This window comes from Limanda limanda, chromosome 16 (genome assembly GCF_963576545.1).
Source record: "Limanda limanda chromosome 16, fLimLim1.1, whole genome shotgun sequence".
NCBI classification, from domain to species: Eukaryota; Metazoa; Chordata; class Actinopteri; order Pleuronectiformes; family Pleuronectidae; genus Limanda; species Limanda limanda.
In genome coordinates this window covers 19,141,555-19,154,424 of record NC_083651.1, presented here as the reverse complement: position 1 = coordinate 19,154,424, position 12,870 = coordinate 19,141,555, and the positions used below count along the sequence as shown (strand labels likewise).

At 42.7% G+C, this 12,870-nt stretch overlaps 1 protein-coding gene across 1 annotated transcript; it reads left to right on the top strand.

Moving 5' to 3' along the window:
- The first annotated feature begins 635 nt into the window (after window positions 1–635).
- tmem198a (transmembrane protein 198a) lies at window positions 636–11,853 on the top strand. Its single transcript, XM_061089137.1, has 6 exons — window positions 636–774; window positions 5,052–5,290; window positions 6,121–6,333; window positions 7,363–7,486; window positions 10,864–11,180; window positions 11,701–11,853. Exons 1-6 carry the CDS (start codon window positions 636–638, stop codon window positions 11,851–11,853), a joined length of 1,185 nt encoding a protein of 394 aa, XP_060945120.1.
- The last annotated feature ends 1,017 nt before the right edge of the window (window positions 11,854–12,870 follow it).

Genomic DNA, 12,870 nt, shown 5'->3' with positions numbered 1-12,870 from the left:
AGTCCACTATCTGGGTATAATACATATCACCAAATGTTCATACAAAATGGCGACTTCACCATATAGTAGAGTATATAAAGTTATATATCCAGTATATTTATAATGTTGTGGTACAACATGTGTTGTCAGGACTAAGCAGAGATGTAAATGCAACTTAAAAGAACCAGTTCTTGTGTCAAATTTCCAACACCATGCAAATCCATGCTAATGCATATGGTTTATCTTCCCATGGCAACTATTCCGGGTGTTGCAGTTTGCTGTGTGTCAGAGTGAACGATAGTGCCTGAATTGTAGTTTTCTTATTTCAATGCAGTCATTTCATCTTCTCTGGTGGTTGTGAGTAGTGAGGGCGGCTGAGCTGTGCTGACTTGTTTCTTTTTTTCAAAATTATGGAGCATGCTAGCTGCTCCGTCAGCACTCACTGTTGAGTACTTAAAATGAGCAATCAATAATCACTCTCTCCCCCTCTCTTTTGTCTTTCTTTCATTCTTTATCTCGCTTTCTCTCCTCCGCTTTCTTTCTATACCTCCTGTTTGCAGGTAGACGTCCCCATGGGTGAGGCTCACTGATCCAAACACCTCAACACGCCCCTCTGTCACCTCTGAACGATGCCTCCCCCATTGACTCAAGCCGTCATGACTTCTACCAGCAAGTTGCTGGGTTTGGTGGAGGTGGGGCTGAAGTGCGACCAGGAGATCGAGAGGAGGTACGAGATTGTGCCCTCGGTGGTCTGCTCCATGTGCTGCCTCTTTGGAATCATCTACTGCTTCTTTGGTAAGTGGTGATGCAACACAGTCAGAGCCGGTACAAATATGTCCTCTAAAGTGTCTTTAGCACATGATTAGATGCCTGTCATAGCCTGTTCAATCAATCAATCAAATTTAGTTATACAAACAAAAGTCTATGAGAGATAAAGTAGCAATGACAAACGTAATGATAGAGGTAGTGCCAGTAACGGTAGTATTATGTGAGTGTGTATATTGTTATCGTAATCCAAGATCAGATGCCACCATGATTCATGATCCACGATCCATGATTTATGATCCAAGATTCACGATTCAAGATGTTGAAAAGAGTTGATCACCATTACAATACTGGCACCAGAGAGTCGTGCTTATTCTATCAGTAGCAACAAACATGTTTTATTCAACATGAATAAGGTAACGTCAACAATAGCTTGACGGAATAATGTCAAATCATCCATCATTGCTGTTTGTGGGAGACAATCAGAGAGATATCTGGAGGCTGAATGTAGCTAATGTTGACATTGTTTTTATTCTTTTTCCATTAAAGTAAACTATGTTGTTGTCATATATTTTATGGCTTTAAATTTGATCTAAAAATATAATGGTTTCCCTCCTGACCCTCGCCACATCAAGTTGAGTTGTAATTCTTCCAGTAATTTTTTGTGTTATGAACAAAATAACACTTTAGTGGAGGTTATAATAAAACCTGTGATAATAATGATGATCCATGTAATGAGCGTGGTGTGAGTCCATTTTATAATTTATTTTAAATGTGGAGCTGAACCATCACAGTGGTGTAGAGTCACATTATGGAGGTGTAGGGTGGGGTGTGTAGGGTTTGAGGTTCGGGGGAGTTGTGGTGAACAGGATTAGTTCAAGCATGGGTCCTGCTGGATCTCATTGAGAGAGGCACGGTCCCACGGCTTTAGACCCAAATACTTCTTCAACAAGAATGAATGGGCATTCTACCTCCTACAATGGATGGTTACAACATGATGGCTGAAAATCAAGCTCCCCTTTCAGAAAATGAATGGGATTTGTATTTAGTCCACGCTGCTGAAAAGTGCTTCTAGTGTATTTGCCAAGAAAACTCCCTTAAACAACTGGATATCCTGGTTGTTGTCGACAGATATGATGGGATGACTGAAAAGTGACATGAAGCTGCCATGAAATGATCGGATGTTGATCATGTTTCTGTCATTAAGAGCGGCTCAGAGGGGTTCTCATGTTACTGGGTGTGTAATGTCACACCCAGTGTCAATAATGTCAATACTGCACACTACAGTAGTACAGTCGCTGAGTAATTGACTCCAGCATGATAATATTTATTTCTGAAATCAAAACCTTGAATCTCCATTTGCCGACACCGAAATTGCTCACATCTTAAAAAGATTGGGTTGGCTGCCGTCTTTTAAGAAGGAAAAAAAACATGTTATATTCTGCTGCTGATTTTGTTCGAGTCTTTCAACTAAATGTAGCAGCAGCACAGCTGAAAGGAAAAGGGGGGGAAGTTTTACAATTAATCAAAAGCACCCGGCCAATCTGGCAGTGGACCCCCTGTTGTCTTTTTTCTCTTTTTTTTATTCCTCTGTGCCCTTTAAGAACTTGGACTGTATGCATGGGTCTATTCAAATGCTGAGACACAAACTCCTCCCTTGAGCTTTTGTTCTGTGCCCAGAGATAGGGAGTGCTTGTATTTCACTGCATCCTAAGTATTATGATCTCATCCTAACGCATTTGGATCTAAAGTCATTACAGCAAAAAGTGATCAAATACAGGCATTAGGGTTCCTTGTGTGGCTGAAACATTGATAGCTTGAAAATTGCATGTGAGCAGGAGTGCTCAAATAATAACCATACACTAAGAATGCCTCATGCATCTTGTCCAAGGGTATGTTTATTACTGTATATTGCCTTGAGTTGGCTTTTGTGAATGTATAATTATTTACTTGCAGCAATTTTCTAGTAGAAGCAGAGATTTTCATCTCGCTTTCTTTATGCAAGTTAATGACGATTTACTAAGCAGCTGCAAAGATGCAGGCGAACAAGATCAGATACATGCTAATGTTTTTATTTAGATTTTTGCCTTCAGCTGGCAGTAAACAACATAAAAAGACTGAGACAGAACAAGTTTAGCTGTCAATGTCTCAGCCACTGGGTAACACATCAGCAACTGACCAACATATAAATTAGGGTCTCAGAGAAGGAGGTAGACATTTGTACAAACAACATTAAGGTAGGGTTGGTGAGTTGTTTCCTGATTTATTTATTTGTGGAAATCCTTCCCATGTCCCGATAGCCATCTATAAATAAAAGTTGGAAAAAGCCAAATGGGTTTCCTCTCACTGCACATGACTGAGTCTTCACAAGCCACAGAGGCAGGGACACACACATCGCTGAAGAAAAGACAAATGCCAGAAGTTAGTTGGCTTGTAGCAGGTCTCAGGTAGTTGGCAAGAGTGCCGATGGAAGGCATGCATGCTTTTTTGCAAGGATAACATACCATAGCTTTAAACCTCGGACAATACACAAGCAGTTCCTCAAACAAACACCTATTAAACCCTCCAAAACCTGAACAGCTTTTCCTTTGAGGCTGGCTGCAGCACCCTGTTCACCAGTCCATGACAGGGCCAATACACAGAGACAAACAACCACTCACACCTACGGGTAATGTAGATTTGCCAATTAACCCAAACTCTAGGTTTCTGGACTGTGGGAGGCAGCTGATGCACCTGGAGAAACTCAGGCAGACACAGGGAGGAAAGGCAAACTCAACACAGAAAGAACGGTCGGCCCGGAGGTTCAAACCCTCTTGCTGTGAAGCGATCGTGCTAATCACTGCATCACTGTGTCGCCCCCCGTCAAGCAAATGCATTTGATCAGAGTATATTTCATTGTAATGAGTCAGTGAATCATTTATTGACTATTTTGTCCAACAAACACGATTATTTCCATGTAAGGCTAAAAAAACAACTTGTTATTCTTGTGTTATACACAAAAAAAACAAGAAAACATATAAGCACAGAGTTATGGGCAACAGGGATGCAGTGTTATTGGCTGAATATTGAGGTATGTTGAAGCCGTGAGCTGGCTTCATGCATACAAATAGACAGAGTAGGATTCACTGGAGCACACAGACAGTATTAACATTCACTCTATATGTCCCAGTAAAATATTTGCGCCAGTGCCTGCATTACAAACAGGTTGCCCACACAACGTTGACAGCATGCAACTAGACTGTGGTGGTTCTGGCCCTGAAATAAAACCACTGGGTGGAAAAGAAAAGAGACAAAGAACACTGCTATTTGTAGACCGATAAGAAAAGTGTGGCAGAAAATGTCAAGTGTGCCCTCAGGGTGCCCTCAGACAAAAGACCATGATCTGGCCCACTTTAAATACACAGCTGTACTTCAAGTATTTGTGCACTAACATCAGACTAGTTTGCATTTAGTAGCAACAGGAAGTTGGAAGAACATTGTTGGGAATTTGTGATGACAGCTGAAAACATATATATTTTCAGGGAGATGAAGGTTCTGTGGAAATGCTCTTGCTACACCATGTCAGATTTGTGGAGGACACAGTAGTGTGGCTATCACCACACTATTTTAAAGGCACAGTGGCTGAAAGCTGTCTCGGAAAACCCGAAAAATTGAGTAGAGGAGGAATATATATAAATAAAAAGCAGGAAGAAGTGTACCAAATGAAAGAGGTATGGTCGCAAGGGAGGCGCATGAACGCTGGGTCGGATGAGAGAGGGAGAGTATTGTTTTGGCTCAGCTGTGCAACGCCTGATTACACAAAGATAACAATCAGATGCCGGTTCCCCCCGAGACACAGTCCAGTCAGTGAAGAAGGTGAAGAATGAACAAAATAAACGGAGATGCTGACGTTGAGGCAAAGGCCAAGTAGATTTAAATTCTTCATCATTTGAGCTTTTCTTTCAGTTTTTTATTGCAAATAAAGCAAATTAAAACTGGAGTAAATTGGTAAGCGAGCGAGGCCAAGCAGGACAGGAGGGAACATGCGAAAAAAAGAGATGAGAAGGAGCGCAGCTGTGAATGTAGATGACCTTTTTGTAATGTGATGATTATCATATTTTAAATCAGGTTCATCCACCTCCAATGAGGAAAAAGCTCTCCACCCACTGCTCCCTTACCCATCATATCCTCCTTGTAGCTAGTATTTTATCCTTTAAATATAATAACATCATTTGGATTTTGAAAAGCAATGGAGCAACCAACACAAGTTAATCATGAAATACAATACAATTTCCTCACAGTTGTCCGTTTCCCATGTCTCCTCTCAGGCTACCGATGCTTCAAGGCGGTGCTGTTCCTCACTGGCCTGATGTTCGGCTCCGTGGTCATCTTCATGCTGTGCTACAAGGAGCGGGTGATGGACACTCAGCTGAGCGTGGAGGCCTCGGTGGGCATCGGCCTGGGCATCGGGACCCTGTGCGGCCTGGTGACCATGCTGGTCCGCAGCGTGGGGCTGTTCATGGTGGGCCTGCTGCTGGGCCTGCTGCTCGGAGTGGCCTCACTGGTGGTAAGAGGCATTTGTTGGGTCACGTTTTAGATATATCATTTTGCATTTATAGATCCCCCAAAAAAGAATGTGTGCAATGATAAAACTTCCCTTGTGGTATTTTTTGTCATGTTCATGCTAACATAGCATAGAACGTATCACACAGGTCCCTAAATGATCAGCAACTGATAAGAGAAAGGAAAATTAAAATTGTTCACAGCAGCTAACGTTAGCATTCAGACACTTCCTTGCTAAAGTCACTGTTAAGCATCATTACGTGATATAGTAGGAGAGACGTTTTCATCTTCAAATATCACCGCGTCTCTGTGACTGGATTATTAAAGCTAGGAATTCAAATGCACTGGAATCAAGCTAATGCTAAATCCACTGCTAAAGTGCTTGAAACTAACTTTTTTGTTGTTCCAGTGAGCAGAATGTGACATAACGTTTGTACTCACAGACTTTAATGTGATATTTCAATATAAAACAGCCCTATATGGCAAGGAAGTGGCTGAATGCAAACGTTAGCTGTTGTCTAATGGTTGCTAATGAGTTATCAAACATGTTGTTTAACCTTGAAACATGTCCCTCGAGATTTTACCTTTGTTGTCTGTTGATGATCATTAGTGACCTGTGAAATGACAGTTGTCCCTGTGTTTAAATTACTTATAAACCTGGTTAAGAGCAGTAAAACATAATGCTATTCAGATCAGCATTTGAGAAAAATGGCTTCAATGTGACCATAATGTGCTGTTATCACAGGAAAGTTGTCTTGTGATGGAAAACAGCATATATGGTCTGTAGATGAGTGTGAATTGCACATAAACACCGCCCCTCTTTCCTTCTCTAAGGTCATGGAGGAGTTCTATCACCCCAAAACGGTGTGGGTTCCTCTGGGCATCCTCCTGGGCTCCGGGACGCTGTTCGCCGTCCTCACACTTCAGTGGCAGTGCTGCTTCGTCACCCTCTCCACCGCCACATTCGGCTCTGCCATCATCACTGTCACCGTGGATTACTTCATCGAGCTGTTCGCCTTGGTCCACTATGTCTACGAGAGGCTAAGGGTACGTTCACCATCGTTTGTCTGTCTGTTAGTGACAGAGAGACGAAGAGAGGTGCTATTCATTTACCTGAATTCACCTTGTAGGCATGTTGTTCTGAGAGCGTTCTCTATTTATGTGAGAGCAGTCATGTGTGAAAGCTTGCATGTGTGAACATCAAACATCATTACTGCTTCCCTGAGTTTTATATTGAGCTGTTTGGCTTGGCGAGAGATGTCAGTGTGAGAGAGAACAACAGAAAAAAACCTCACGATATCGATCACTTTCCAGGGGAGCCAACATCAGTGATTTTTATACACTTCAACTTGAAGCACAGCAAAACTTTGCCAGGAGGCTGGCATGTGTACAGGTTGGAATTAAGAGGAAGGAGTGGGCCAGTATCTGAGAGCCCTGTGCATTTGATTTATGAGAGGATGCGGGAAAGACAGACTGAGTTACAGTAAGAGTGGATCAATTTATGCTGTCCTTTCTCAGCCGTCTGTGTTTTATTTTTACGAGCCCTGAAAATGAGCCGCCTCCCTCAAACATTCCACATACTGTTCACATCAGGCCATTTTGTATCTGCCTATAGGAGAAGAGACAATGAGTTGTACTCAGAAGTGCCTGGTGACTAAACCCACACAGCAACCTGCTGGAGCAGTTTGTGGTTTGACATCTACTTTGGTTCAAATGTTTCCAGATGAAAAACACAGATCCGAGATAGAAATCATACTTTTGATGTGGTTTCATCTTCACATGCAAACAGTTCCATTTATTCTTTTTTGGTAATGTATTGTGTGCTGTGCTTTCATACCACACATTTTTTTCAAGACATACTGAAAAATTCCATCCATCCATTATACTGCTCATCCTCTTAAGGGTAGCTGGGGCAACTGGGGCCAATCCAGCAGATATTGGCTGAGAGGCGGGTTACACCTCAATCTGCGTGTCTTCCGACACATCCAAGATTATCCAACACAGGGTTATGACATTTCTACATGGGACGGACAGAACTGATTTAGTTGAATGAAATTGCAACTGTGATCTTTGCAGGTGGCGCCAAAGAAGCCAGTGTGCTGGTTTACGTGGGTCATCTTGGGGGTGTGGCCTGTCCTGGCCCTCCTCGGAGTGCTGATCCAGTGGAAAGTCACTGCAGAGGGATTTTCTCACACAGAGGGTGAGTGATGCTCTTGTACACACAAGCATACAGACATATTATTTATATATATTGTAGAATATCATTTTTATTATTATAATTCAAAGGTTCAAAAGCTAATATAAGACACAGATATTGTTTTGGTTGGCACACCACAGTGTCCAACAGTATTTCTCAACCTTTTCGACTTGTGACCCTTTAAAACAAACCGATGTCTGTTTCTAATCCTTAACACCATTTTTTTTATTCAACCACACCATAAGAATTAATCTAAAAAAACTAAAACATGAAAATGGGTTTACAACCAGAAAAGAACAACATCTTGTGAGATTCGTTTCCCTTGGTACATTTAACAGTAACAGAGTAGGAAACAGCAATTATCAAAAAAGATGTAGCTGCCACAGTTCATAAAGCAGCAACAAGGCCAAGGACTCAAATCTAGACACTTGCAGGCGCAGCAGGCTTTACTAGAATTTCTTGTCAAAAAGCCGCTTATTCGGCAATTTGATGTCAGTCCAAACAGGCGAACAAATCCCACAGGGTGCAAAGGCAGCACGCTTCGGATCACGAGCAGATTCACAGAATCAGAGGCAGGATACAGGAAGATGAAGGCAGGTTCTTATACACATGCAGATAAGATCAACTGGAAAGCTCTGGCATACGACAAGAATACCAGTGTAAAGGAGGACTAGGAACTGGGTAAGCAGGTGGGAGTGGAGGTCATGTGAAGATAGAAAGGCAGCAACACATCAGGGACAATTGCTGAACATTAAAAACAACCTAAAATTGTGGTTTGGTTCGATGAGGATGATTCATTTTGACATATTCTGTACAATGCAACTTTTATTGCATGTTACAGTTTTTACCACTGATAACACCAATGACAGGGACAAATTACAGTTTAGCCACTTTGACCCAAAATTATAGTTACTACTTTTAAATTTGATTTAAGGTTTAATCTTGAACGCCCATCTCCTACACAGAATGTCCATGAGATATGTTTCATTATCGATCGGACAAAGGCCTCAACGAGCTGCTGTCCTGCATTTGTTAAATGGGCAGTTTCAATGCTTTGGAAATCATAAGCATGACGAGGGCAGGGAACAGTGTGTGTGTGTGTGTGTCTGTGTGTGTGTGTGTGTGTGTGTGTGTGTGTGTGTGTGTGTGTGTGTGTGTGTGTGTGTGTGTGTGTGTGAGAGAGTGAGAGTGAGCATGTGTGAGGGACAGTCTAACATTAGTGTTGTCAGCTGAATGTGTTATTGATGGAAACAGCATCTGCTCGGAAAGCAACCACACAGATGGCATGGTCGCACAAACACACACACAATACGCACAGGGACGGTAATATAGACTCACTCACGTACTGACTCCAGGAAAGATTGAAAACTCACATCACATATATTTGTACACACATGCTCTGGTCGGTGATGTTCAGTTTTATACAACATCTGAGAAGAAGTCACACATGGCCTGAAATAATGGGATTATATAGCAGGCTGTCATGACTTCCAGTCAGAGGGAGTGGGTACAGATATAGAGGAAGCTATTTTGTGCTGTTTTAAAAAAAATTCTATGTGGGGGAAGGAGGCCTAGAAAGAAATATGAAGGACACATGGTGGAAGTGAGATGAAATGTCTACTGCACAGACTCTGGCTCCCTATGTGCAAGATGGCAGCCGTCGTATTCGTTTTGGTTTATTTTCTGGACAGTGTGAGGAAGTGGAGATGTGTTGTCCATCTTTATATAGAGTCTGTTGGACCCACACAGAAAAGTATATTATATATAAGAAAGAAAATTTTCAACAATAATTCAGAAGTAAAAAAAAAGAACAATAACGATAAAGAGAAAAGCTTATTGCTGTTTAGAAAGATGAAAGAAAGAAAAAAATGAGGGTGAAGCTTTTGCAAAAGAACTATGTATGTTTTTTTTGCAATTCCGCCTGGTCAGTGATAAGAAGGAAGTCCTTATTTGTATTTTTTTGTGTGTTTAGATTAACCTATACAGTGTGTCCTCTTTGAATGCTTGAACAGCGTGTTGATAAATACAAGAGGAGGATGGGGAATAATGTGGCGGGGTAAAGAGGGAGCAGGTGTACTGGGGGAGGGGCAGGGTGACGATGATGAACTGGGGCACCGTGGGCAAGCAGAGCACCCGACTGGAGCAGACAGGAAAATGATTTGTCCGTCAGATGATTGAATAACAAGCAGGACGCAGGCTCGAATGAATTAACCTCACACACGTCTTTGTTTGTTTCTTCCTGCCTTCCTGCCTCTGTTACTTATTTGCACATATTGTCATAATGTATTTATAACTCTAACAACAGCCATGACCCCCAGTTGAAGTCTCAGACATTACATTGAGGACACTGCATTGACTTTCTCTAACCTAAACCATAACTGTTACTTGTTTAACCATAACCAACCCTAACTCCATAACCTTAACCTCGACTTATATTCAGTTTAACATGAAATGATTAGTTTCATGGGGACTTGTTTTTTTGTGCCGATAAGCAAGACAAGTCCTCATAGTGCGACTGATTGGCCCCTGCAACATGAGGAATACCAAATACTAAGATCTCTCTCTCTCTCTCACACACACACACACACACAGACACACACACACAGACGGTAGCATGTGGCCAGAGGGGCCTGAAGTGGGGTTAGCTGAGGAAAAGAATAGAGGGGGTATCATTAGGCAGTTTCCTTGGCAGATGGTGCCTCATTAGCTGTCCGCCCGCACGAAGAAACAACAATAGACATCATAACCCTTCCACCCTCCCCCCCCCACACACACACATACGCACACACGCAGGCACACAGGCGGTAACTGCGGCGCATGCAGCACATCTTGTCTTCCTGGAGTTCAGCGGGGTCCTCTCGTTCGAGGCGACATTTTGACCTGAGGTAATGAACAGGAAACAGAACCCTGACGATACACAGTGTACTGTGCTATAAACCAGAGGATTCAATATGCCTGCACACACCCAAAAAGATTTCACGTGGGTAGCTGGCGGACAGCGAGACAGGATGGATTTTGAACATCCTCCGATGGAGAGGGTGTGAAAATAACACGAAACCACACTCGCCCACTCTCAATATGCCAGGAGACTGAGCAGCTCAGTGCGAATACATGAGGAGGAAAATTATTCTGTCTGAAAACTCACTGAATAGAATGAGGCCTAGAATTAAAATAAACCCATGAGGGATAGTTCACCATCATCAGTTAGGAACTGATTGAAAATATCTCATCTTATTGGACGTGTGTCTTGTTTTTCTTGTTAGTCTTGTCTTAATCGGTTGATTTTGTTTCTAAATTAAACCTTTCTGCATCATCCTCTCCCTCCCTCCCTCTTTCTCTTCCTCTACATCCTATTACAACTCTCTTCTCTCCATTCACAGTGGTTCTGAGTCGACAGCAGCGAAGGGTCCAGCTCATGCGTATCCGACAGCGTGAAGAGAAGCTGAAAAAGGAGCGGGAGAACAAGAAGAAGAAGAAACGACAGACCCCGAAAACCGGCCACAAGCAGAAGGCCCAGACCCATCACCACCACCACCACCACCAGCAGTATCACCACCCAGCCGCGTCCCACCCTCATCACCAAACCCAGAGCTCCCAGAACTCCCAGCCGCCGAAACTCCCTCCTCCGCAAACTGAGCCTGGCTACCACCGCAAGGTCAACCCTAAGAGACGCTTCGATGGAGACGTGCTGTCACCGGTAAAATAAAGTGGCCTCCGTCAGCATGGTTTACTCAAAAATCACTAAACCGTTTTCCATGACATTCTGTAGAGACATGGGTCATAAACCAGAGAAGAACCAATTAAACATTAGAGTGGATCCAGATAAACTGATACACTTTCTTTAACATGGCAAGGTAGTTTGTGGTGAGTAGTCTTTGGTAGAGTTATGGGGTCTCCAGAGCCATTGTGCTTCCTGATATTGTGGCTATATTAGTGGGACTCATGGTTTGTTAGATATTCCATGAAATTACCAAAAATACATTTAAGATACAAATGAGAATATAGACACCACTGCAGGTTTGAGATTAGCTTTGCTCTGGGTAAGCTTAAACTCCCACCAGGGTTTTACTGGGGCTTGTGTGGCCTCTGTTGCTTTTACACTTCAGTTTTTAATTCATTACTTTTGTTTGTCTGCTAGCTCAACTTTCAAACTAAATAAGTTTTGAAAATGTTGAACTTGAACTTTCACAATCTCATCATCTTCTGTTTGTCCACAGAGCTACATCAGGAGTTTCAGGGACAGGCAGACGGACAGACGGGTGTACTCCAACAGTCGCATGATGAGTCGCTCCCGGATGGCCGAACTCGACTACGACTGTGGCTCTCAGGTGCCCCTCACGGCCCCCAGCTGCCCCCCGGTTCGCATCTGAGGCGGTGAAATGCATAAATCCACTCAAACGGTCGCACAAACACAACAAGGCTGCTGGAAAACACTGTTTCACAGTTTGGGATAGAAAACCTGACCTCGCCGTGCCAACCTAATGAACTGCCTATCCCAACAGGATGAGTTCCTGAGATGGCTGGATTGAGTCCCACACTGGTTTGCTCCTCTCAGACCTGGTTAAGACAAACAGAGCAAGGGCTGATTGCTGTTGAAGGCGATGTGGTCAAATCTCTGGCATCATGAGTTATTACAAGCTGTATCTGACTCTTTTGTTACTGTGATTATTTGGAGGACAAAAGCTGGACCTGTTTTGTGGGGAACTGTCCCTTGAACCTTTTATTAAATAGTGTTTGGGAAGCTTCAGGCAATAAGAAGTAAAAATCCATTGGGATCAAATAAAAAACCTTAAAATGCTAATGTCTCTGTATGCGCGGTTGTGCCATTTAAGATAAAACTGTCGTGTGGCATTTAAAGAATCAAGGTAAGAAAGAAAATCAGAGCTCTTAGAAGAAAACATCAAAAGAACAGAAACACAGATAATACTAAAACAGAGAGGCAGCTCTTCATTATTTGCTCCAATGAAAGGTCAAACAAGGTTTTCATGAGCCTGTTATCTTCACTGACAGTCTGTGAATCCAACAAAACAAAAGTCTTGCTTCAAAATGCAGAAACAAAAACAGTTTTTTATGCCGTTTCTCCCTCGAACGCTCCGGTTTCCAAGGAGAACGAGCTTCATCTGGTCGCTTTCCTCGTGTCCTCAGTTGCCAACTGGACGTGAGCAGGAGACACCTCCCTTCTTCTTTCTTTCCAATGACTTTGAAGCAATTGTGTTAAACTCTGTTTGTTGACATGTGTCCAAGTGCTCTCATGTCTCCACGTTTCCCCAAAACAATCTACATTTACAGATCTGTTTAAAATGCTGTAAAAAACAATTAAGAGTTGTCTGATACATGGTCGTCTAGGAAACTAACCGTTGATGTGAAAGAGGCCGAAACACGACAGT